At 43.7% G+C, this 25192-nt stretch overlaps 1 protein-coding gene across 3 annotated transcripts in view; it reads right to left on the bottom strand.

The window, feature by feature from the left end:
- Window positions 1-14833: 14833 nt before the first annotated feature.
- RASAL3 (RAS protein activator like 3) overlaps window positions 14834-25192 on the bottom strand; it is a 36400-nt gene continuing 26041 nt past the window's right edge. For 2 of the 3 annotated variants that reach the window (XM_072149182.1, XM_072149181.1), the window contains exons 4-18: window positions 24289-24350; window positions 24043-24116; window positions 23602-23722; window positions 23409-23507; window positions 22667-23191; window positions 22438-22582; window positions 21910-22054; window positions 20215-20451; window positions 19285-19486; window positions 18732-18823; window positions 18262-18526; window positions 17663-17779; window positions 17008-17195; window positions 16105-16180; window positions 14834-15440 (exon numbers count right to left, since the gene is read on the bottom strand). In XM_072149182.1, coding sequence (XP_072005283.1) covers window positions 15297-15440; window positions 16105-16180; window positions 17008-17195; window positions 17663-17779; window positions 18262-18526; window positions 18732-18823; window positions 19285-19486; window positions 20215-20451; window positions 21910-22054; window positions 22438-22582; window positions 22667-23191; window positions 23409-23507; window positions 23602-23722; window positions 24043-24116; window positions 24289-24350 — 2492 coding nt within the window. In that variant the 3' untranslated portion in view covers window positions 14834-15296. The remainder of the gene's footprint in view (window positions 15441-16104; window positions 16181-17007; window positions 17196-17662; window positions 17780-18261; window positions 18527-18731; window positions 18824-19284; window positions 19487-20214; window positions 20452-21909; window positions 22055-22437; window positions 22583-22666; window positions 23192-23408; window positions 23508-23601; window positions 23723-24042; window positions 24117-24288; window positions 24351-25192) is intronic. The other variant, XM_072149183.1, reaches the window with a different exon arrangement.

Here is a 25192-nt window from a genome sequence, read left to right as displayed (position 1 = left end):
GGGAAGGGTTAGTAAGATACAATAAAATGCTGTGTGCAAATGCAGAACATGTATAGTCTTGCCCACCTAGGGAAATTCCAGTTATATTCGGGTTAGAGATATGGCATTTAAAATATGTTGAATGAATGGGGGGTAGAGTAGGCGGGAGAGAGGACGCCCCTGCCTAGTGCCATTACTAATCGTGAACAGAAGGGAGAGGGCTCCATTGATCCTTACTTGGGCACGTGAGTAGGCATATGGAGCTTTAATTTTGGCAAACATAGCCAATCTGATGCAGAGTCGCCTCCAGGTACCCCCAGTCCACCTTAGTGGACAAGATGGGGGCCAGGTGACAGGGGATGAGCTTAACATATATCTTAGCATCCACGTTAATTAACTAGATGGGCCTGTAGCTCGGGCAGAGTGGTGGGTCTTTCCCATTATTTGGTATAACCATAATGTGTGAGTGGAGAAAGGAAGGGGTGAAGTCCACCAAGTCAGATATGCCGTTAAATGAGGCAGAGGAGATAGTTTGTCACCAGAGTTTAAAAAAGACTGCAGTATAGCCATCCGGGCCGGGGCTTTTTCCTGCCGGCAGAGATTTGATAACAGAATGTGGATGGGCTATCCAGGAACGTGACAGCTACTTCTGAGATTGTGGGAAGGCCCTCTACGGCTGTGGGGCCGGGAAAACCAAGGATAGGGGAGGCATGTTGTATAGAGAGATGTAATACTGGGTGAGAGCTTAAGATTTTTCATCAATCTTATGGACCATCGTACGAGTACTAATGCCTTTCTATCACTGAGCACTCTAGCACGAAGCCCGCCACGCTGGTTTTTGTCTAGGTTGCTGTTATTTGCTATCTAAAAGGCTGTGTTGTGACAGACAGCGGTGAGTTCTCTCAGGGTGGCGAGTTGCAGTGACTTTTTGTGTTAGGGCTCAAGGTTGATTATTCTCATCAACAACCGTCAAAGTTGGGCACTTGCTTCAGGCAAAAGCCGTGCTTGATCCTTTATAGGTCTTCCATATTCGTTGATATGGAGGAACTGAGGTTATGGGAATGGTCTCTGTCAAATGGTGTTGACACTCTCTTGAGTTCATCTAAGCAGTGTACATCTTTAAGTAGTGATTCATTGAGTCTCCAATTGTAGGAGCTCCGTTTCGCCGGAGCAAAGGAGATGGAAATTGGAGCATGACCGGAACAAACCTCTGAACCTATAATCTCTGAGAGTTAGTTGTGCTGGGAAAAGATATAGTCTATTCTGCTATCGGAGTTGTGGACTTGGGAAAAAAAAGGTGCAGTCCCCGTCTTATGGGTAATTAACACGCCATGCGTCACACAATTGCATTATGTGTAGTGCCTGTCTGACCCTATTCAGTTGATTATAGGATATAGTAGATTTGCCGGATGATGTATCCATTAGTGGATCAAGGGCTAGGTTGAAGTCACCACAGAGGACTGTGATATAACATTCACCCGTCCTTTTATGAGTACTGGGCTCCTAAACGCATATCTTATCCAGTGTCACTAGGTTCCCTATAGTAGCATCCTATCTGTTTGATAATTCTAATTATATAAGGCATCCCTTAGCAAAGCACCAGACGGCAACCCAGGAGTGGCCATCCATTTTCCCCAGACAGCGTCAAACTTTTTTAACACGCCTCTTTTTTTGTACATCGCTCGCTCCAATCGTATATAGTTATTCAATCTTTTGCGCAATTCTGCAATCGATGGAATAGTAGGCTGAATCCAATATATAACCAGTCTTTCATCACATACGTCTCCCAGGTATCCTAACACACAGATAATAGGGGAGGGTTGAAGGGTCAGGGAGCAGACTTCTCTAACTAATGCCAGCACTTCATTCCAATATGCTCCAAGTTTAGTGCAGTTCCAAAACATGTGTAGCAGGTCAGCATCATCTACCCCACATTTGGGTCAATTTGCATTGTCCCACGCCCCTATTTTCTGCAGGAGAACAGGAGATTTGTATGCCCTATGAATTACTATAATAGAAGCGGCGAGTATCTATGTGTTTCCGAAAGAGATAGCTGTGGGGACATCTCCACTGATCATCAGTCATAGGTCCTACATCCACCTCCCATTTGCCTCTAGCCTGTATGGGATAGTTCTCGAAGTATTTTGACAGCAGTTGATTATAGAGTGCAGATATGAGGCCTCTTATGCCTCCTGAGTGTTCCTGCAGCCCCAGTAAGGAAAGAGTCCCCACTGATGGGTCTCCCTCTTTAAACTGTTTAGACCAGGCATGACACAGCTGTAGATATTGATAAAAAGACCGGTGAGGGATGTTAAATTGCCTTTGCAGTTGCCCAAACGGTTTGAGTTCCCCATCCTCTAAGACAGTTATTTTCAACCAGTGTGCCTTGCACACTAGTGTGCCGTGACACATGGTCGACACATGGTCCCCAAACTATGGTGCCCCCTGTGTTTTGTTTCCCGGCAATGCGCAGTCATGGCTTCTTACAATGTAGGAGACATGTACAATAACACATGCGCAAGCTTTGAACCTCGCGCGACAAAATGACGTCACCGAGGCCGGCGCACCATCCTGAGAGCGGAGAGACTCTCGCATTTGCCCACCGCCAAGGTAATGCCCACCATTAATGCTGACTATATGAGCTTTTGCCTGAGTATATGAACTATTGGCAGAATACTCAGCATATGAGCTGGTACTTGTAGTACTCCAGCAGTATACTGCATATAACAATGAGAAATGTAAAATGAGAAATACTACAAGTACCAGCACATATGCTGAGTATATGAGCTGGCACTTGTACTCTGGTCTCATGGCCATTATTCTGCCACAGATATACGCTGGAGAAGACCCTGATAGGTTGTGAGTGCAGTCTCCGTATAAACTGGATGGTAGATAGTAGAACTCACTGACATTCATTCCACAGCGTTGCCATTTGCATGAAGGGAGGATGCAATGGATGTGCTTTAGGTTCAGTTTAATGCCTTTACCTTAGAAATGACATGCCATGCGGTCAAAACACATTGCTACTGCACAGTGAAGATGAACATGTCTGCTACAGTCACAAATGGAGGACAGCATGAAGAAGGAGGAAGTGATGTCACAGAAAGAGGAGGAGAAGCTGGGTAACAGTGCATTATGGGATAGCTAGCTTAAAGATACAGCAAGCAAATTATCCAACAATAAAAACTTTGACCACTGGGTGGCAGCATGCATAACATGAGTATGAACATATCATTGCAGACTGAATGTACAATACAAGACCAATAACAGCATGGGCAATATTACAGGCTGTAACAGCATACTCCCCGTCTGAAATCCCTGGATTTCACTACATATATAGATCAAACATTATGTAAATGTCCTTTGGTTTAGAATGATGATTCTGAACCCTGCAAACAAAATGCAAATAATCAAACAACAATAACTGGAAAACTGCTGATCAGGAACAGTTCAATGGTAGATAATCCAGCTCGCAGCAAGCCGCTGTCCCTGGCATAGTTCTGCGTTGAGCGACTGAGTCAATGTACTTGCATTGTCCCTTCTGCTTGACTTATTCCTGGTATCAAGAGGACAGTCTCAGATATAGGCCTAATGAATGTCTTGGGGACTCCTTGACGTATGGTGGTAACTCCCACCTTACGAACCTTACCATCCTCACTAGGAAAGATTTTAGAGATGAGCCCCATGGGCCAAGAATTCCTTTCCACTTTCTGGTCCTTCATCAGGACAAGATCTCCCACTTGCAAGTTTGGTTTGACCTGCTGCCACTTTCTTCGTCCTTGAAGAAGAGCCAAATACTCCTTTTTCCATCTGTTCCAGAAGCAATTGGCCAAATGCTGAACATGTTTCCACCGTTTCTGATAGATGTTACCAGATGAAAACTCTTCAGGTGGACTAGGAACAGATCCGAGTTTCTGAGTGAGGAGAGTTGCTGGAGTGAGAAGAACAGGAGATTCAGGGTCTGTAGATAAAGGGACAAGAGGTCTGGAGTTGACAATAGCGGATACCTCAGCCAGGAAGGTGGTTAAGGTTTCATGGGTGAGTCTTGAGGAGTTTAAGTCTCTGAACATGGAGTCCAATATCTTACGGGTGATGCCTATCATTCTTTCCCATGAACCACCCATATGAGAGGCGTGTGGAGGGTTAAAGACCCACGTACAACCGTTGTTGGCCAAGTAATTTTGAACTGGCTTAGAATCTATCTGCAATTCTCGGCAGGCACCGGTAAAGTTGGTCCCACAGTCAGATCTCAGTTGTTTTACTGGTCCTCTGATGGCAAGAAAACGTCTTAAAGCATTGATAAAACTGGAAGTGTCCATGGACTCTATAACTTCAATGTGTATAGCACGTACACTCATGCATGTAAACAACACTGCCCATCGTTTGCTCTCAGCATGACCACCTCTGGTTCGGCGTGCAGACACTGCCCATGGCCCAAAAACATCCAGACCAACATAGGTAAACGGTGGCTCAGTGCTCGTCCTGTCAACTGGCAAGTCCGACATTTGCTGTTGTTGCAATTTCCCTCTTGACTTGCGACATGGAACACAGTTGTGAATTATGTGAGCAATCCGCCTTTTCGCTCCTAATATCCACAGGCCTGCGGCTCTTAAAGCACCCTCGGTAAAATGTCTGCCCTGGTGCTTGACCCTTTCGTGATGATGCCGTATGAGCAATGTAGTAACATGGTGATGGCCAGGAAGAATAAGAGGATTCTTTTCACACACTCCTAACTTGGCCTTGTTCAGGCGGCCACCAACCCTCAGCATACCATGATCATCAACCACTGGTTTCATGTTGATGAGTGGGCTGCTTTTTGGAATGTCCTGTCTGTCACGAAGACATTTCAGTTCATTATGAAAAGCACTCTCCTGTACATTACGTATCACTAACATCTCACTTAGTGTAATGTCTTCTGCAGAGAGAGGCTTGCGACACATGTGCCAACCACGACATTCAGTGCTATCGTTACTGGTATGAAAACACTGTGCAATGTGAACTAACCTTGCAATGGTGCGTACAAGTTTTAGCCATCTGGAAAAGCGCTCAAATCGGTGACAGTTCAAGCCGGACCTCCTTTCAGTCTTGGTGATGAGGGTACTCACTTCAGGACGTATCTCAGGATCGTTGTCAGGATCTTGGAGACTGAAGACGTCTTCGTCAGATGCTTTTTTATTCTCCTTCAGCAAGAACTCTGGACCTGTCAACCAAGAAGACTTGGCAAAGGCGCTAACAGACGATGGTCTGGTGGCACAATCTGCAGGGTTGAGGTTAGATGACACATAGTGCCATTGTTCAGTGTTGGAGGATTTTCTAATCCTTTCTATGCGGTTACTGACATAGACATAGAAGCGTTTAGTCTGATTGTTTATATAACCTAGGACAACTTTGCTGTCAGTGTAGAACTGAACGTCATCCACATGAATATCAAGCTCATGCTGTAAAAAGTCTGCAATTTCTGCAGCAAGTACTGCGCCACACAGTTCAAGTCTTGGGATGGTGTGCTCAGGTCTAGGGGCTAGTTTAGCCTTTCCGAACAGAAATCCAACATGAACTTTATTGCAATTGTCAATTACCTTCAGGTAGGCAACAGCTGCGATGGCCTCAGTCGATGCATCTGAGAATATGTGGACTTCCCTTCTCTGGCTTGTGATGAGAGATGCTTTAGTGTAGCAACGTGGTATGTGAACCCTGTCTAAGGCATGCAGGGATTCTTTCCAGGACTCCCACTTTCTCTGCTTGTCATGGGGCAGTGGAGCATCCCAGTCCTTGGTAGTCTCTGAGAGCTGTCTTAGTAGGAATTTTCCCTGTACAGTCAAGGGTGCAACAAATCCCAGTGGATCATATAGGCTGTTCACCACTGAGAGGACTCCACGTTTAGTGAACGGTTTGTCTGTACAATTGACCTGGAAGCCAAGAGAATCATTTAACAAGTCCCATCTCAAACCCAGACTTCTCTGAACTGGAGGGATGTCTATGCCTAGGTTCAAGTCTCTGAAATCTGTTGCATGATCACTGGGCTGAAAGGCTTTCATGACAGCAGTACTGTTGGAGGCAATTTTGTGTAACCTTAAACAAGCTTTAGACAACATACCTTGTGTCCTTTTTAGCAGATCTACGGCCTCTTCTGCTGTGGGCAAGGACTTGAGCGCGTCGTCCACGTAGAAGTCTCTCTCGACAAAGTCACGAGCGTCTTTGCCAAACTCTGACTCACCATCAGAAGCAGTCCTTCGTAGGCCATATGTAGCAACAGCAGGTGAAGGACTGTTACCGAACACGTGCACCTTCATACGGTATTCAATCATTTCTTTGCTAGTGTCATTGTCTCTGTGCCATAGAAACCTGAGGTAATTTCTGTGGTCTTCTCGTACAATGAAACAATGGAACATTTGCTCAATGTCAGCAGTAATGGCAACTGATTCCTTTCTGAATCGCATGAGCACTCCTACCAAGTTGTTGGTCAGGTTTGGACCCGTTAGGAGAACGTCATTCAGGGACATACCATGATGCTTGGCACTGGAGTCAAATACCACCCTGATCTGGTTCGGTTTTCGTGGGTGATATACTCCAAAAGAAGGAAGATACCAGCATTCTTCATGTTCTTGCAAAGGTGGAGCTGGCTCTGCGTGGTCCTTGCAAAATATCCTTTCCATAAAGGCAACAAAGTGACTTTTCATCTCAGGCTTGTTCCTTAACGTACGTTGCAAGGAGATGAATCTGGATAATGCTTGTTCCCGATTGTTAGGAAGCCTGGCTCTTTCAGCCCGAAAGGGTAAGGGTGCAACCCAATGGTTAGATTGATCCTTGAAGCATTCACTGTCCATTATTTTGATAAACTCTTTATCTTCTATGGACGAAGCTACTCTGTTGTCATCTTGTGTTGTGCGAAACACTGATCCTCCTAAGTCATCATAAGGTGTAAGAATGATGTCTGGTGCCTTATGAAAGTTAGAAAGATGCTCCTTTACCTCATAATGATGAGGGCATGGCCTAAAGTGAGTTGTGCGACCATTATTGAGCACAAAGGTTTTAAAGGAGTTCACTTGAGATGGTCTAAGATTCTTATCCAAACACACATTGCCAATGATTACCCAGCCTAGATCAAGTCTTTGTGCATATGGGGCATCATCTGGGCCATTGCATTGTTGACGTACCTTATGAACTCTCAGAATGTCTCTCCCAAGCAAGAGAAGGATGTCAGCATTCAAGTCCATAGGATGGATCTCTTTAGCCAGGTGTCTCAAGTGGGAATGATGATAAGCAGCTTCAGGAGTAGGAATTTCCTCTCTGTCATCAGGTATCTGGTCACATTCAATTAACGTTGGTAGGGATATGTGGATATTCCTGTTAATTGGAGAAATAATGTAACCAGTGGCTCTTCTGCCGAGGGTCTGTACTCGTCCAGAACAAGTGTTAAGGGTGTATGGAATTGCTTCTCCCTTTATACCGAAGATCTCAAAGAACTTGGGTTTTGCTAGAGACCTGTTGCTCTGTTCGTCTTTTATGGCATACATCCTGATGGCCCTTTCAGGTTGCCCTTCTGGGTAGACACTCACCAGACACACTTTGGCACAGCACTTGGAACCATTTTCCTTGCCACATACTTCCATGCAGGAGGAGGACACAGTGGTGGTAGCTGAAACTTGAGTTGGTGGCTCCCCGCCATGCACTGTGAGGGCCTTAGATGCTGCTTGAATTTGTGGGTTGTCAGGAGAAGGGGTAGGATGCATGGCTACAACATGTTTGTCACTACCGCATTCAGTACACTTGATGACAGCCTTACAGTCTTTAGCGAAATGGTTTGAAGAAGCACAACACTTGTAACATACTCCTAGTTCCTTGAGCATGTCTCTGCGTTCTTGCAAAGTCTTTGCCCTAAGCCCACGACATTCTTTCAGTGGATGAGGTCTTTTGTGTATGGGGCACATACGGTTAGGGTCTTTGTCTTTATGGACAGGAGTGTCATGTCTAGTGTTGCAGGATGCAGTCAGTGGTACGTCTGTCTTCCTAACAGACACTGTTCCTCTTAAGTCTCTACGTTTGCTTGTTTGGTTTTCATACCTTGAGCATGATGATGAAGCTGGTAGAGTAGATTCTGTGAAGTCAAAGCTGGGATCATTCTTCTTCCGAGCTTGGTCGCTGATGAATCTGGAAAAGTAGGAGAAGGGTGGAAAAGACACATTGTGTTCTCTTTTGTACCTGGATCCCAGATCTGCCCATTTTTCTTGCATGCCAAATGGTAGCTTGGACACTATTGGGTTAACACCGTGAGCTGTATCAAGGTAACTCAGTCCTGACAGACGTGGATCTGTTTTGGCTAACTCCAATTCCTTTAATAGGTCACTTAGGTCTTGAAGCTTGCGGTTGTCCTTGTTGGTAATCTTTGGGAAGATATGAAGTCTCTTAAATAAGGCACTTTCTATGGCTTCAGAACTGCCATAAGTTTGCTCAAGTCTTTCCCATGCTGCAGCAAGACCTTCCTGTGAGTGGCCCACATGAACTGCTCTCAATGTCTTTACACGTTCTGCAGAATCTGGGCCTAGCCACTTAACTAGCAAGTCGAGCTCTTCCTTGGCAGTGAGGTTAAGATCATTGATAACTGCTTCAAAGGTGGATTTCCAGGCTCTATAGTTTTCAGCATGGTCGTCAAATTTTGAGAGACTAATGTTTATCAGTTCTCTGCGCATCATATATCTGGCAAAGTCCGACATATCTGATCTCCCACCTTGTGTCACCAGATTACCTTGCCATATCCCTGGGGCATGTAGATTCTCTGCCATATGGGGCTGAGATGAATCAGGATGAAATGAGGTAGCATAAGGGTTAAGCGGCACTTTAGTCTCAGGATGATCCACTCGAGTGATGCTAGAAATTACCTTGTTCTGGGTAGCTGGCGTCATCTCATACTTTACAGGCATGGCCGTGTGGTAGGTTTGAAATTGTGCTGGAGATGATTGTTTTAGCACATAGTTGGCAGTGCGGTCATCTGGGTCTTCCACTTCTGCAGGGATGGAGCAGTCATGGTCAGTAACTTGGACTAATGCTTGCTCAAGAACTTTTAGCTTGGCTAAGGCGGCTGCTTCCTCCTTTTCCATTTGGAGAATTTTCAGTTGGGCTTCTGCCTCCGCTTGTCTTTTCACCATTTCTGCTTCTTTCTTGGCAAATGAACTTCTGACACTAGCTTCCTCTGCATCAGCACGGATTTCTATAATCTTGTCGTGTAATGCAGACCTACTGGAGCGGGAGGTTCTGGAAGATGATAGTGTATGTTTGGTTGAAGTGGACCGTTGAGATCTTACTTCTTGCAAGTGTGCAATGCGAACTTCTGCCTTATTTTTGGCATCTTTCACTATGGTATCCTGTGTATGAAGTAAAGTCTCTCTCTTGGCTAGCTCTGCTGTGGCATCATCAAATTCGGTGTTACTCAGGAATGTGATGTACTTTGCAGACAGCCGCTGGTAGCGATCATAGGTGGTAGATAAGCGATTTAATGTTGTGCCTAATTTGGCTGCGTCACTGTCATAGCGTGAGATGGCTGCTACACAGTGTTCAATTCTTTGCCATAAATCATCAAGATTATCACAGAACTCTTCCTTAATTACTTCAAAGTTCTCTCTGAACTTTTGTGTGGGTTTGGTAACACGCTTAGATCGTACAATTTGTTCTTCCTGGAACACAAACTCTGTATCTTGCACATCTGTGGGTCTGGTAACATGGTGCACTTTGCTAGGTGCAGTGACAGAGGATTTTATAGAGCCTTTTGTAGACATGTTAATCCTTGTCAATGTGGTACTGTCTCTTTAAGGTGGGGTTGCAGCTTGTTCACAATGGTGAGGAAGCCACGTGCTGCTAAGATGGCGGCAGCTCTATTTGCTTGCTTGCAGACTATGTGTGGATCTTGCAGGAACTGCAGATTCAGCTGTGTTTTGACTATTCTGCCACAGATATACGCTGGAGAAGACCCTGATAGGTTGTGAGTGCAGTCTCCGTATAAACTGGATGGTAGATAGTAGAACTCACTGACATTCATTCCACAGCGTTGCCATTTGCATGAAGGGAGGATGCAATGGATGTGCTTTAGGTTCAGTTTAATGCCTTTACCTTAGAAATGACATGCCATGCGGTCAAAACACATTGCTACTGCACAGTGAAGATGAACATGTCTGCTACAGTCACAAATGGAGGACAGCATGAAGAAGGAGGAAGTGATGTCACAGAAAGAGGAGGAGAAGCTGGGTAACAGTGCATTATGGGATAGCTAGCTTAAAGATACAGCAAGCAAATTATCCAACAATAAAAACTTTGACCACTGGGTGGCAGCATGCATAACATGAGTATGAACATATCATTGCAGACTGAATGTACAATACAAGACCAATAACAGCATGGGCAATATTACAGGCTGTAACAGCATAGCCATAGTACTTCTCATTGTACCCCTTTATTTTGCAGTATAAGAGCCACATAATCAGCACCATATACTAATAACAGGGAGAAACTGAGAACAGTTGAGGAAGAGCTTTGTGTGTGTCTTTCCACCATTCCTGCCAGGATATCCCTTTTGTGTTTATCGAAACAGGCCCAGGTTTCACACTGAGTGAGTAAAATAAATTTAGAATCTATATTATTAACTATATGTATAATATGACTGTTTTAGCGTCATTTTGGTTGGTGGTGTGCCCCAGGATTTTCTAAGTATAAAAAGTGTGCCGCGGCTCAAAAAAGGTTGAAAATCACTGGTCTAAGAGCTGGGACAGCGTCACCACACCTGCATGTATCCACTTATTTACCCTTTCTAACGTTTTAATTTCAGGAAAGGCATTATTATGCCAGACTGTCTCTATTTCCAACTGTCTCTGTCTGTCACTATGGGGAGATTTTTTTGGCTCAAAACCGAGTCTATTCCCTGAGTCACAGGGAGTGGCTGTGCCAAATTTGGGGATTGCAAACACGACAGTGCAGATTCCTTTAGCGGACAATGCTCCTTTAGCCAGGAGCATTTTAATATCCAAAGGTTTAACTTTCTATCCAGATTTTTTCCTGTTATCTGTAATCCAACATTTTCTAGCAGATATTCATCTCTGCTGCTAACCCATTCCTGAAGGTCAGCGCAGTTTGGCCCTCCTATTCCATGGGGAAAAAACTGGGCACCTATAGGGGGCGTGGTAAAGCTTAATCAGATTTATTACTGAAACACAACACAATTGTGCACCAAAAAGAAAATGGGCACACTTCCTGAGCAGTGCAGATAATTGAACACCATGCGCCAGTATTAAATTATCTGACACAACCTGCACAATAGTGAGGACTGCACTAGCAAATAGCACCACTTTTTATAAATCGGGGCCAATGTGCTTCTGCAAAGACTTGGTGTCTCTCTGAGGTCATCCAAAGTTAACTCACTAGAATAACTTCACACTAGGAAATTCAAGAACTATCTAATAGAATAACAATCTGTTCCATTGTGCGGACCAGGCTAGAAACAACCTATCACTAATGGAAACCTCTTTTCTACAAAGACAAGTCAGATTTTAACTATACCTTCAGGGGTTCACGTACATTGAAAAACCAAAATATTGCTACAGTATATCTACATGTGTGATAAGTAACAAATAGGGTGCACCAACACCTATATAAACAACAAGCAAGAATAAGAGGATACTCAAATGCAAGTAAGACCAAATAATTGTAAAAAAGTATAGTGCTTAGCATTACAGCCTTGCAGTGCTGGGGACATGGGTTCAAGTCCCAGTGTCAACATCTACAAAGAGTGGTAGATGTCTTTCCATCAGCCAATCACATCTGTTCTGATATTGTATTGTAAGCTGGGATGCAATTGGAGGAGTAACCACCACCTGATCAGTGGGAGTAATAAAACCCCTGGTCAGGAAAGTTCTAGAGAGTAGAAGGAGAGATGAGACAGGCAGAGTGGTCAGACAGAGTGAGACAGAGCAGAGAGAGAGAAGAGCTCTGAGGAGTTAGTGAGAGTAAAGGGGTATCATCCTACCTTCAAGGGTGATATTTGAAGTAACCCAGGACACAGCTACCTCCCAGCCTGCCCTTGCATCCAGGCTGGTGATCAATCCCTGTGGTTCCCTCTCCAAGTGCATCCCCAGCCTGCTACCATTGTCAAGATTCGTTTGGCACGTTATCTATTGTTCCTGTCGGTTCCAATAAAGAACTGTAAGTTACTTTTGTACAACGTCTGCCTCCGTCTGGGCCCTGCTACTATGGCTGTCACTATCACGGGCACCCAATCCACTACACAGGGACTCATACTACAGACCCCAAAGAGTTGCCCCAGGGAGAACTACTACAGCAGCCTCTCCCTCATTATTTCTTGCCAACACCACCCTGCTGGAGACCTGCCAGGCTGTAGGACAGCCCTCCGGTCCCCATACCAAGCACTGTGACACGAGAATGCCTAGGCCGCAACCACCAGCCACTCTGGTATTCCGGGCCCCGGCTGCCTCCAGGCCCCAAGAAAAGGCTAGGCCCCAGTGCATATGTGCCGGACAAAAACTCTAGGGCACATTTTCTTAGGTTTTTGTGCCAATTTTCTGTTGGACTTTGCATGTTCTTTTTAGTGTAAACTGTTCGCACAGGTTTTTAAGAAGTGCACTAGACATCATGCCACACAAATTTGGGGGCATTCTGGTATTCAATCGGACTGTCCACCAGATTTAACATGCAAGGTCCGACAGAATTGTGTTGCACGCCCCATGTCAAAAGTGCACCAAAATAATGATACACACCTCATTCTCATAGACTGTAAGCTCTTGTGTCACCTCCTCATAGAATGTAAGCTCTTGTATCACCTCCTCATCCTCATAGAATGTAAGCTCTTGTGTCACCCCCTCATCCTCATAGACTTTAAGCTCATGTGTCACCCCCTCATCCTCATAGACTGTGAGCTCTTTTGTCACCTCCTCATCCTCAAAGAATGTAAGCTCTTGTGTCACCTCCTCATCCTCATAGAATGTAAGCTCTTGTGTCACCCCCTCATCCTCATAGACTGTAAGCTTTTGTGTCACCCCCTCATCCTCATAGACTGTGAGCTCTTGTGTCACCCCCTCATCCTCATAGACTGTAAGCTCTTGTGTCACCTCCTCATCCTCATAGAATGTAAGCTCTTGTGTCACCCCCTCATCCTCATAGACTTTAAGCTCATGTGTCACCCCCTCATCCTCATAGACTGTAAGCTCTTTTGTCACCTCCTCATCCTCATAGAATGTAAGCTCTTGTGTCCCCCCCTCATTCTTATAGACTGTAAGCCCTTTTGTCACCCCCTCATCCTCATAGACTGTAAGCCCTTTTGTCACCCCCTCATCCTCATAGACTGTAAGCCCTTTTGTCACCCCCTCATCCTCATAGACTGTAAGCTCTTGTGTCACCCCCTCATCCTCATAAACTGTAAGCTCTTGTGTCACCCCCTCATCCTCATAGACTGTGAGCTCTTGTGTCACCCCCTCATCCTCATAGACTGTAAGCTCTTGTGTCACCTCCTCATCCTCATAGACTGTAAGCTCTTGTGTCACCCCCTCATCCCCATAGACTGTAAGCTCTTGTGTCACCCCCTTATCCTCATAGACTGTGAGCTCTTGTGTCACCCCCTCATCCTCATTGACTGTAAGCTCTTGTGTCACCCCCTCATTCTCATAGACTGAAAGTTTTTGTGTCACCCCCTCATCCTCATAGATTGTAAGCTCTTGTGTCACCCCCTCATCCTCATAGACTGTAAGCTCTTGTGTCACCCCCTCATTCTCATAGACTGTAAGCTCTTGTGTCAACCCCTCATCCTCATAGACTGTAAGCTCTTGTGTCAACCCCTCATCCTCATAGACTGTAAGCTCTTGTGTCACCCCCTCATCCTCATAGACTGAAAGTTTTTGTGTCACCCCCTCATCCTCATAGACTGTAAGCTCTTGTGTCACCCCCTCATCCTCATAGACTGTAAGCTCTTGTGTCACCCCCTCATTCTCATAGACTGTAAGCTCTTGTGTCAACCCCTCATCCTCATAGACTGTAAGCTCTTGTGTCACCCCCTCATCCTCATAGACTGTAAGCTCTTGTGTCACCCCTCATCCTCATAGACTGTAAGCTCTTGTGTCACCCCCTCATTCTCATAGACTGTAAGCTCTTGTGTCAACCCCTCATCCTCATAGACTGTAAGCTCTTGTGTCACCCCCTCATCCTCATAGACTGTAAGCTTAAAGAGCCTATTATTTTAGGGGGCATGGATTTTTTCAGAAATAAAATAAGGAACAAATCCATGTCTCAGATATAGCTCCTAAAGCAGTTGTCCACTTTCAACAAATAATTGGTATTGTTTATGTAGTGAAAATATACCAATTTACAATATATTTTCTGCATCATTTTCTCACAGTTTTCTAGATCCCTTCTTTCTGTCATTCAACAGGAAGCTTCATCATTTACTTCCTGTTGATATAATCCAGTCTCTGGACATGTGATATCACAAAGGCACATGGCTTGTTCTATCTCTGGTCATGTGATGTCACACAGATGCATGGCTCATTATCACATGGCTCATGTGATGTCACACAGGTGCACGGCTTATTATATCTCTGGTCATGTGATGTCACACAGATGCAGGGCTTATTATATCCCTGGTCATGTGATGTCACACAGGTGCACGGCTGGAAATGTGATCTCAGGTTCCAACCATTTGCCTCCAATAATTGTCTTCTGCAAGTCAGTTTGTATTACACAAGCTGTGGTCCTCTAACACAAGAATAGAGATACAAGGGTGGATAACACTGGGTTAGGACATGTTATATGGCTTAAAAGGTTGATTTTCACCGTTTATGACATAACAAAGATGCTGATCATAGACTGATTTCAGTTTTCTTTTATTCAATGTTGGACATCTTGTATCCCATCAATAGAAGCCAAGACCACGCAGATTGTGCCGGAAACTGATTTGAAAATTGTGGTATCAAATTCATGCAGTGTCGGACTGGCCCACCAGAGTACCAGAGGATCCTCCGGTGGGTCCTCGCTCAAACCAATACTGATCCCCAGAGCTACATCAGAAAACAACACAAGTTGAAGGCTACTAGAGTATATTTCCTGGGGGGATAATGAAGAGTGGGTCCCCACATTGATTTTCTATGGTGGGCCTAATTGGAATTTTTTCCCAGCTTTCCGAGTACATTGCATGAAATATTAAATGCCACTAAAAAAAGTACAATTTGTCCCGCAGATCACAAGCCTTCACACATTTCTGAGTAAAAAACAGAAATGCAAAAAAACTAAAAAGGGCTGAAGAGTCCTGAAGTGGTTAAATGGTGAACAAACTAATCAGTGACAGAACTTTCTATTCCATTCATATCATTCGTTATGGAAATGTCCTCCAAAGCTTTTTCCTCGTTATGTTTACACTCATTGTGACCTTGTGTGGAGTTTCTAGATGTCTTTTCCAGAACTGATAGACGTCTCTCCTACAGGAATAATAAAGATGCTTGGACATCATAAAAAACTTGTAAAGTGTTACTTATAGTTCTATAGTCTCAGGGGCAGGGGCGTAACTTTAGGTTGCGATCGCACCCGGGCCCAAGAGGTTTAGGGGGCCCTTATGGTGTCACTTTCCCATAAGAGAAGACTATTACTATAAACCATACATTATAGTCGGGGGCCTGGCACAGACTTTGCACTGGGGCCCATCAGCTTCTAGTTACGCCACTGCTCAGGGGTGTAACTAGAAGAGACAGGGCTCCATAGCATATGTCTGAAAGGGCCCCCCCCCTCAAAATATGCATATTACTGTCATATATACACAGACACATTTATACACTCTTACACACATACGCTCACATCACATATACACACACACATATGGTGCCACATAAAGACGTACAGCATATATACACACATACAGTATATACGCACCATATACACATACAGCATATACACATCACATATACAGCATATATAATCACACATAAGTTATATACATATTATGCTTCACAAGGTGCAGCATAACATGTATATGATGGTGCACATACCCCACTCTTTAGTGTGTCAGGTTAGATGACAGGGCCCCCTGACACTGCGGGCCCCATAGCAGCTGCTAACACTGTAGTTATGTCCGTATAGTATCCTCACCAATATTACAATCTTCTCTTCATTCTTCTCTCTCTCTGTCTTCTCTTTGGCATACTCCATCTCCAAGTTCTCCATCCTGGGACAAATTCCATAAATATGAATATATGGTAGATTACTATGGAAGCCACTTAGGGCGTGGAGTAGCCTTAGCTCCCAGTGCCCGGCCAGGCTAGTACACGCCTCAGTAGCCTCTGCAGTTAATTTACATATTACTAAAATAAAGTTTTTAACAAGTTAGGTTATGTTCCAGGATTATTAAATGACAGATTATAGCAGAGGCAGGAGGGATCTACCATCATATCTACTTCTGGTGGTAGGTTTCCTCATGGTAGGTTTCCTTTAATGAAGTATATTACAAAGTTTACTCTTATCACCCGCTCTTTGTTTCATGAAAATTTGAGTTACTTTAACAAATTTTGTGATCCATGCATCAGTCTGAGATCTGAGACCCTTAATGTAGTTTAAAACAGATGTATCCCACTTAAATTGGAAGGGTCATATGACTGTGTGTTTTTTCCCATTGGAAACAGTAGGAGTTGTAAGGGCATGCACGCTGAGAGATTTTTTTTACGGTAAATACTGTCCCTCTGTTATCAGGATATCGATGGAGGTCTCTACTTCTCTGATGGACATGTTTCATTGTACAATGTCTAAGGCTATATTCACATGAACGTGCCCCATACATGGCAATGGGCGCATCGTGGCATACGGGAGTGGTACAGTGCAGCACATGCGGCACCGCACTGTTCCGTAACCGGGAGAAAGATTGGACAGCAGCATTCACCCCCTCCTCCTCTCCCCGGCGCCAACGCGTACCCTCCGTGCTACAGTACCGCGGGCATACTTTGCGTGAATGTAGCCTAAATAAGTATAATAATCTTCTACTATCTTTGTGTTTATTACCTGTTTTGCATTTGTGTCATCTGGTTGGTCATCTCCGCTTGTAAGGTCTTGTGCATTTCCTCTACTTTGGCCAACTGGTTTAGAGCTTCCTGCATCTTGTCCGCCATTTTGAGTATCTGACTGTCCAGATCATTTTGCCTGGTCTGGTTTTCTGCTATTTGCCCCTTTAACTCTTGTAGGTCCTGCTCCTAGATAGTATACAAATATTCAAAATTTACAACATATCCCATATATACATGGGAAAATAGGCAAGACCCCCTTCATGGTGTTATCTGTACTGTACTCTATGGAATTTATTTATGCCTCTATGGAGGTTTTTTGGCATCTTCTACCCATATACCATTTCTCAACAAAAACTTGCATGCTCAGCCGAGGTATGTTTGCATGTTTATGGTCAGAAAGAACAGCTGCTAAATGGCAACTATCAGCTTTGACTATGCATGGGTCAAGATGTAATCGTAAGAAACTGCAGTTTTAGGCAGATCTTCACTTGGATGTTATCTGGTTCTATTTGTGGCATTCTAATCAACTTCTTCTTTTTGGTTATCATTTGGAAAATGTAGGCTCCTGTCCTTTTACACAATAAATCTACACAGCAGTTGGATAACATTGGCCATATTTATCTTCACTTTCTGTCTCCCTAGCTGTACATTACCTGGTTGTTTTCCACTTCTCCCTTTTGCTGTATAAAGTATAGGTCCTCATTCCTGCACCATGGTACAGTGGACTTCCTTCGAGGTAGAGTGGATGAATGCCTCTGTCGTGTTGGCTTCTGTACAAGGAAACATAAGATAGCACTGTGATTGAGACACCATCTTGTATGGCACTACATTATGAAGCTATTTGTATACTATATGCCGAGGCACTACGTGGTGAGGTACCATGAAAAGGAACCTCATAGGCCACCATCCACTCTAAGAATGGCCCTGCATATGTGGCTAATGACCTTCCAGACTAAGACCTAAGAACTCTTTCCATATTGAAATATTTTGCATTTCTGGGGTCCCAATCAAAGTAATGTCTAATGCCAAGAAGGTCCTATCCTATGAATGTCAATTTAGTTAGGAATGGTGCGGCTTAGCATCGCAATTCTCCTCCGTTCCTCCAACTGGCTTTTTTTGGGAGATTTGACTTCATCTTACCACTGTGAAAGGCTTCCCTACTCTCTATGGCCCCAAGTGACTGCATGTGGTAAGGTCTAAATACATGCATTACAATACATCAGAATATTCCTGGCATAACTCATATACATACCGTTATGCCTGCACCTCCATTCTCTCCTTCCTCCGTTTCAGCCACAGAAGAAACATCAGTCCTTGTCCTCCGTTCACGACCGGGCCTGGTCTGGGCTGGAACACTCTGCGTTCGTTGAACATGTCGACTCTTTCTTTCCATTTTTGGTGGTGGGACTAGTCTTTCTTTAATAAGGCTGCTCAGTGATTGGCTCTTTTTCACAAGTGGCCTGAGATTGCGCATGTCTTTTGGAAGCAAGTATTCGGGTTCTTCACTTTCCTCCTGACTGTAGAACCAATAACATTGTGAGATATTTACATAATAGATATACAGGGAATCATTATCAAACTAGAAGACGCTAAAGATGGTAGATGACTCCATGTTGATAAACTGGGTCTGGCTATATTACTAAAGTATAAAGACTTTGGATCCTTATAGACCCAATACAATATTGGCACCAGGACTGAAGTTCCCGCTGACTACATTGTTACCTCTGATCCTGGGTAATGCATTCAGGGACAGGTAAGCCCTCAGCCAAGGCTTTGAGAATTGTAGGCAATGGCTCCAGATCGTCTTTAGTTTGCTATGAAAGTAGAAAGAAATATATTCAATGTATATAGTATTACCCCTATAAAATGCTGCATCTGCCTGGCAGGGGTCTGCAAACCCACCTGGATCTACTGTAATGCAGAATGGGAAATAAACATAGAGCAAAATGAAGTAGTGGCATCTGACGTCAGATCTATTCAATATTTTTTTCAGTGGATTTTTTTTGTGTTTGACCAAGTTTACTTGATCATCTGATCTGGATATCCATTGTCTGATGGTCTGATCTATGGTTCAATGATCTGATCTGAATATCCATGGGCTAATAATGGTTCATGATCTGACCTTGATATCTATGTACCAAAGCATGGCCTGATCCTAGATCTGCCATCAACACCTTAAACATCTGCATATTTGGGCCCATTAGACCATGACTCTGACTTAAGTTGCTACCTCCAACCCAATCATTTACTACATTAAACTGGTATTAATAGGCACCTGATGGACACCGCTGAAGATCCCACACAGCATATAATGAAGGGTAGAAAGTTCATATGCCAGATCCACACTGCCCTCATATCCTGTCACTGCAACGTCACTATCGGGATCTGTAACTGCTTGAAGGAAGAGCGACATCTCATCCCAATGCTGCTCCAGGAAGCCATTCATAAAAGACATGTAGTCCTCCTTCTCTCCAAACCTGTAGAAACCCATATCAAGGGATATAGAGTAAATTATTGGCCAGATCCACAACAGAAAATAACTTTATATAATGTTAATACTTAAATATATATATATTTAGAATTTGGAAGATCATGGTTGAACATAAATTTACATTCACTTACCCGTCCCGTTGACGCCGCCGATCCGGAATGTCCGACGAGGATTTGGAGCTGCGATTCACTTGCAGCATGTGTCTGATTTCTTGAATGTGTTGCTTCCCCGCTCAGGTCCGCCGGAATTCACCATCTTCTTCCCGGTGCATGCGAGTGCTGATCTTGTGACACAATTTGAATTATAAATTCCGCAGTTTGTCTGAATCAGTTGGGTTGTCTGATGGCCACGCCCCGCGATTTGTGTCGCATGCAAGCCGGCGCTGATGCGCCACAATCCTAACGCGTGAAAAACTTGGGGCAATTCAGGGCAAGTCGGAGATATTCGGGAAACCCGACGGAAATGTGTCCGACGGACCCTTAGTAAATGTGCCCCATAGTCTATGGTAGAGCCAAAAAGACATGTCCACCATTGGCCTCTTATGTATTACTTTGCATATCAAAAGAAACTCTTACAGATCAAATCTGGAGACCATGACAACTTGTTGTTGCTAAGTTAAGATCTCATAGGATTGTCTACACAATCGTCTCATGAGATGACTTCTAGAAGGTGCTTTTCCCTATAAAACATTGCAAGGTTATGTCAGATAAGTACCTGGTGAAATTAACCAGATTCTGTAAAACTTTGGCCACCAGGGTCAAGGCACGAGCAGCAAGAGAATGGGGATGTTCAGGTGAGAGTTGAAACAATCCAGGGGAAAGAATAGCTGGGCACAGGAAACGCAAGAACAGGCAGGCACTGACTAGACGGGAACCCAGTTCTGGTCTTCCTCGCATCGTAACTTTTTCTTGCCAGGTTGAGAACACTGCCAGGAGCTCAGGAGGAAAATTTCTGAAAATGACAAACATGGAGAGAAATGTATAAGATGAACAAGCGATATTTAAACATCAGGACAATAGACAACATTATTAGCATATGGGGAAGTAGTACTATCAGAAACAATTTCGCAGGAACATTGGGGGATAATTAGGTTGACACCTACTGAAGATTCCAAAGAGTTGGGGTAGCTGAGGACTACACCTCTGATGTAACCATGTTGTTCCAAGTTGCACATGGCCTGGATATCATCAAATACAGTGGCAGATTAGCTGGTGTACACCTACCATTTTCTATGTATGTGTCTTTGATATCTATAGATTCATGATTATATGTACTGGCCAAATTATTTAGGTATATTCCACGACAAAGTGGTCATAGCTTACCATCAACACATTGGAGGGGGGGGGGGGGTTATCATAGCTTGTACTGGCTTCCAAGTCTTGAGAAAGTTGCAGTTTTTGGTACACAACCAGGAATTGCAAATCCATACTCCACTTTTGCCATCCCCATGCCAAGTGGACATGGATTGGGCCACACAGTGGGTTTGACATGGACTGTGCCAGGCTGAGGTGTGGGAAAGGATGGGCATAGAGTGGGCTTTGCCATTAGCTATAGTCTTTGCCTGTTCCTGATACAGGTTATTGTAGAATTGTCTACACATTTAGGCAATGGTTATTCTAAGAGGGTTGATCTTCTTGGTATATCTAGCGGGAAAACAACAAGAGTACTGGCTATGTAGAATCCATGACCTGATCCTTATGTTTCCCATCATCTGCCATTGGGGTGAAAAGCAGGCCCTCATACACATAGGATCACTTAGTCCCTTAAAATGAGTGGATTCATCTGACATCAGTCAACATTAGCCAATAATAATGTGTCTGATTGTCCGTGACAGTCAGCACAATTACGAGTATAGCTCTGGACTATAAAACTGAGGTGCAAATAGAAATCTTTGAGCTGCTTATCCTGAAAATACCTTCCATTTCTCTCTAGTAGCTCTAGTTTATGAGATGTGGATGCAATGAACACCTTGTTCTTATGACTATGGCTCTTATGTATCTTATGGCTAATTACTGTTGGAGCATCCAGCGTAAATCTCCAAGAACACCTCATCGCTAAAAACCACAGAAACAAGGTTTAAGTGACCTGGTGGACAATCTCTAGTCTACAGCCACAAAATATGTCAAAAATTGACCCCTAAATTGAGCAGAAATATGACATTATTTTTTTGTAATTTCTTTAGTACAATATTGAGTGACAACTTGTTTGAGCAGCTTATACTTCATAAGGTGGCAATGCCGACTCTCCAAAAGTAGGGAAAAATGAGTGTTATTTCCAGGACCAAGGCCCCAAAAATACTTAAAAACAGTTCCAACTTTTCAGGCACTAAAATGAGTGTTCCCCAGTGTAAAACAAGTTATCCTCAATTTATGTAGCTTTGATGTGGATTGAAGTGATGTACAGTATTACCTTTGTGACTGCATGATGCTCTCCATCACTTCTTCACAACTACTCCATAAATGTTGTCTGTTCTCACGGAGTTCTTCTGGTGAACATCTCTGTGGGTCAACCTCGTGACTCTCTGTTGAGGCGTAAATGTGTGTAATAAATGGGCCTAGAAATAAGAAAGGTTTCTCACATATCATTCTGTATTTTTACAAAATAAGACAGATAATCATAGTATATAGTTTTTATATACTTTTTTTGTATATCATTTAAAGAATTATCCAGAAATAGAACCACCTTTGGACAACCAAAGGCTGTTTCCCGAATTGTAGCTCTTCCCAATCCCAATTTGAATGAAAATGGCTAAAGACTTGGCAACTGGAATAGGTTTCAATTAAAAACTCCTATGTTTTTGGTTGCACTTTTGAAGCTCTATAGGTAGAGTTCATTCATGGCTACCTGAGGAGACCATCTACAACAAAAAAGGACTTGGGGCTATTACACATCTGGAACTGAGGTCCTAGGAGCTTTCAGACATTAATGATTCCTCACCAAGGGTCTCTTGAAGATACGCCTGTCCCACCATTTTCATATACTCCTCAATAGCCTTTGTGAGAATAGTGTTTTCACGGAAAATTAATGATTCTTGTACATCATGACGAGAAATCTCAGCTACGCCAAGGTCCACCAGGAAATCCTAAAGAAAATATTTAGAAAAATTGAAATGGTGGAAATCAATAAAGGATACAGAATGATTTATCAGATGCTACCTCCGTCTTACCTTAGCTTGGCCAGTGCTATGTAAAATATATATCAGTGACCGCCCAAGCTCTTCTTTTTCACGAGCGCTCAAAATGGGCTCCATTGCTCTGCTCAACTTGAGATATCTCCAGGTGAGATATTCTGCAAACTCCTTATACTGCACCAAGGGGAGAACACAAAGCTTCCTATACCTTCCTCGTACTCTCAATGTCAAGTCTCCTCCAAGAGGAACCCATCTCTCTACTCCCTCCTTCATTCCTTCCAGTGCCAGCGTAACAGTCCCTACTCCAGTGGCTTCTTTGTCCTCTCGAAGGAGATGAAGTGCAACATGGCCAGATGAGAACGGCAAATCCCTCATGTTAAAGTTTTCACCCCAAAATACCACTCCGCTTTCAGTTGGCTTGCTTGAGGTCCTTCCATAAAGAGAACCATCCAGATGGACTTCACAAAAGTACCGAGCACGAGAACCAAGACCTGTGTGTGGAAACCCCTTGGCTTCATGGATCCAGAGACTGAGAGAAGACTCTTCACGTTGACAATTATCCTGAACAATTGGAGAAATTATGAAAAGACTAAGAACCTGCTAATATGGACAACATTAAGACGTAATGTTGTAGACATTTTTTTATATTTTTGTACAATATTTTTGTACTTTTATGTATTCCTGTCACGTTATGTTCTCCAGTGAGATACAGATCTCATATTGCAGTCTTTCTCTGATTACTATGATTTGACCATGAGTGTGATATACTTGTTCTAACCTTGTCTGGTTGCACAACTCTTCGGAGATGGTCAATCCATCGATCTCGTTCTTGAACAGAAGAACATCCAAAACAATGACTACCAGACCTGGTGATGACCTGGGAGAGATAGCAATACACTCAGCGCAACTCACGCAACCTTCTACAATTCAGTCCAACTATATACATTGGATGCATCTTGTCCACTTATTACCTCAAAGCAGAACTGCTCCCCAAGTATGCTGCTGTGTAGAGCCCTGATAGTGATGTCTTTCTCATTACTCAGGTCCAGAATTTCCATACAACCCAGAGACTCATGTGATGCATGCAGGCACCTGTAATACAATGTATGGCTGCATATTATGGTACATGTAATATGGTGCCCAGAGACTGTTATAGAGGCGTACTGTATCCCCAATTTTATACGGAGACAATAGGAATTTTTTATAAACGTGTGCCAACAAACCAATCAGCACCTGATATGCTAATTAAGCTCTATAAGTTCAAGTGGGCGGTGCCAGGCTGTCTGTTGAAACCCAGGTGGTGATAGGCACCCTTAAAGACCTAATTATTGGGGTTGAGGAAGACAAGGCCCACCTTTCTACATCTGTAGTTAGGCAGTAGGTCCATATACATTGTGACATAAGGTAAGTACCTATCTTCCTGTTGTAGCAGTACTGGTCCTGTCTTCTTTCTATTCTTCTTTTTTTTCCTCTTCAGAATTAATCCCTAAGAAAATCATTTATTATCATTAGATTTGGTCAGTTGTAGTATTGGCCAGTGATATAGTCCTGCACTAGGTGATCCGCATTGGAAGGTATAATACAGTTTATGAGTCAAAATAGTAAATGGACTCTCTTTTAGAGAGAAACCCCATATATTTATTAATAAATGTGATTACCTTCACATTATTGTGTTGATTCTTTGTCTCCGCTTCTAAATTTCCATCCGGATCAGCATCTGCTAAATATATAATTCAGGGATAAACAAAGTAGCTACTACAGGCAGATCCAACTATACATTTCAAGACTCACAAGCTTTTCCTTGTGTGGGCAGAAGAAGCATAACTTACAGTCTCTCTCCATGTTCACTGGGGGAAGCAGGACTCATAGGCTTCCTCTATGTGCTTCACATAGAAAGCAAAACTTACAGACATGTATTGGCAGGAGAAGCAGAACTTCCAGGCTCTTTCTATGTGTTGGGGGGGGGGGGGGGGTGAGATAAAGCAGGACTCAGTCTCTCTATGAGTGGGCGGAGGAAACAGGACTCACAGGGGCACATTTACTTACCCGGTCCTTTTGCGATCCCGGAGGTCCGTTGTCCGACGAGGTTGTCCGCGATTCACTAAGATATCCGATATCCTGCATGTGTCGCTTCCCTGCTCAGGTCTGCCGGAGTTGACCTTCTTCTTCCCGGTGCATGTAAGTGCATGTCTTGTAACACAATTTGAATTTTAAATCACGTGCGTTGTCCGAATCAGTCGGGTTGTCCGACTGATTAGTGGCCATGCCCCCGATTAGTGTCGCATGAAAGTCGACGCAATTGGGCAAAAATCCGCTCGCGTGTGCCAAAAACCCCTGTTAAATGCGGCGCAAATCGGAAACAGTCGGGAAACCCGACGGAAATATGGTGTGCCGACCCTTAGTAAATGTGCCCCAAAGTCTTTTCCTATGAGTGGACAGTAGAAAGACTAACAGGCCTAATTTAGGTGTGGATGGGGGAAGCAGGACTCACAGGCTTTCCATATGTGTGAGAGGGAAAAGCAGGACTCACAGATTTACTTTATGTGTGGGTGGTCCCTAAAG

Source organism: Engystomops pustulosus, chromosome 4, assembly GCF_040894005.1.
Source record: "Engystomops pustulosus chromosome 4, aEngPut4.maternal, whole genome shotgun sequence".
NCBI lineage: Eukaryota > Metazoa > Chordata > Amphibia > Anura > Leptodactylidae > Engystomops > Engystomops pustulosus.
The sequence above is the reverse complement of the archived record's forward strand: the minus strand, read 5'-3'. Positions and strand labels throughout refer to the sequence as shown.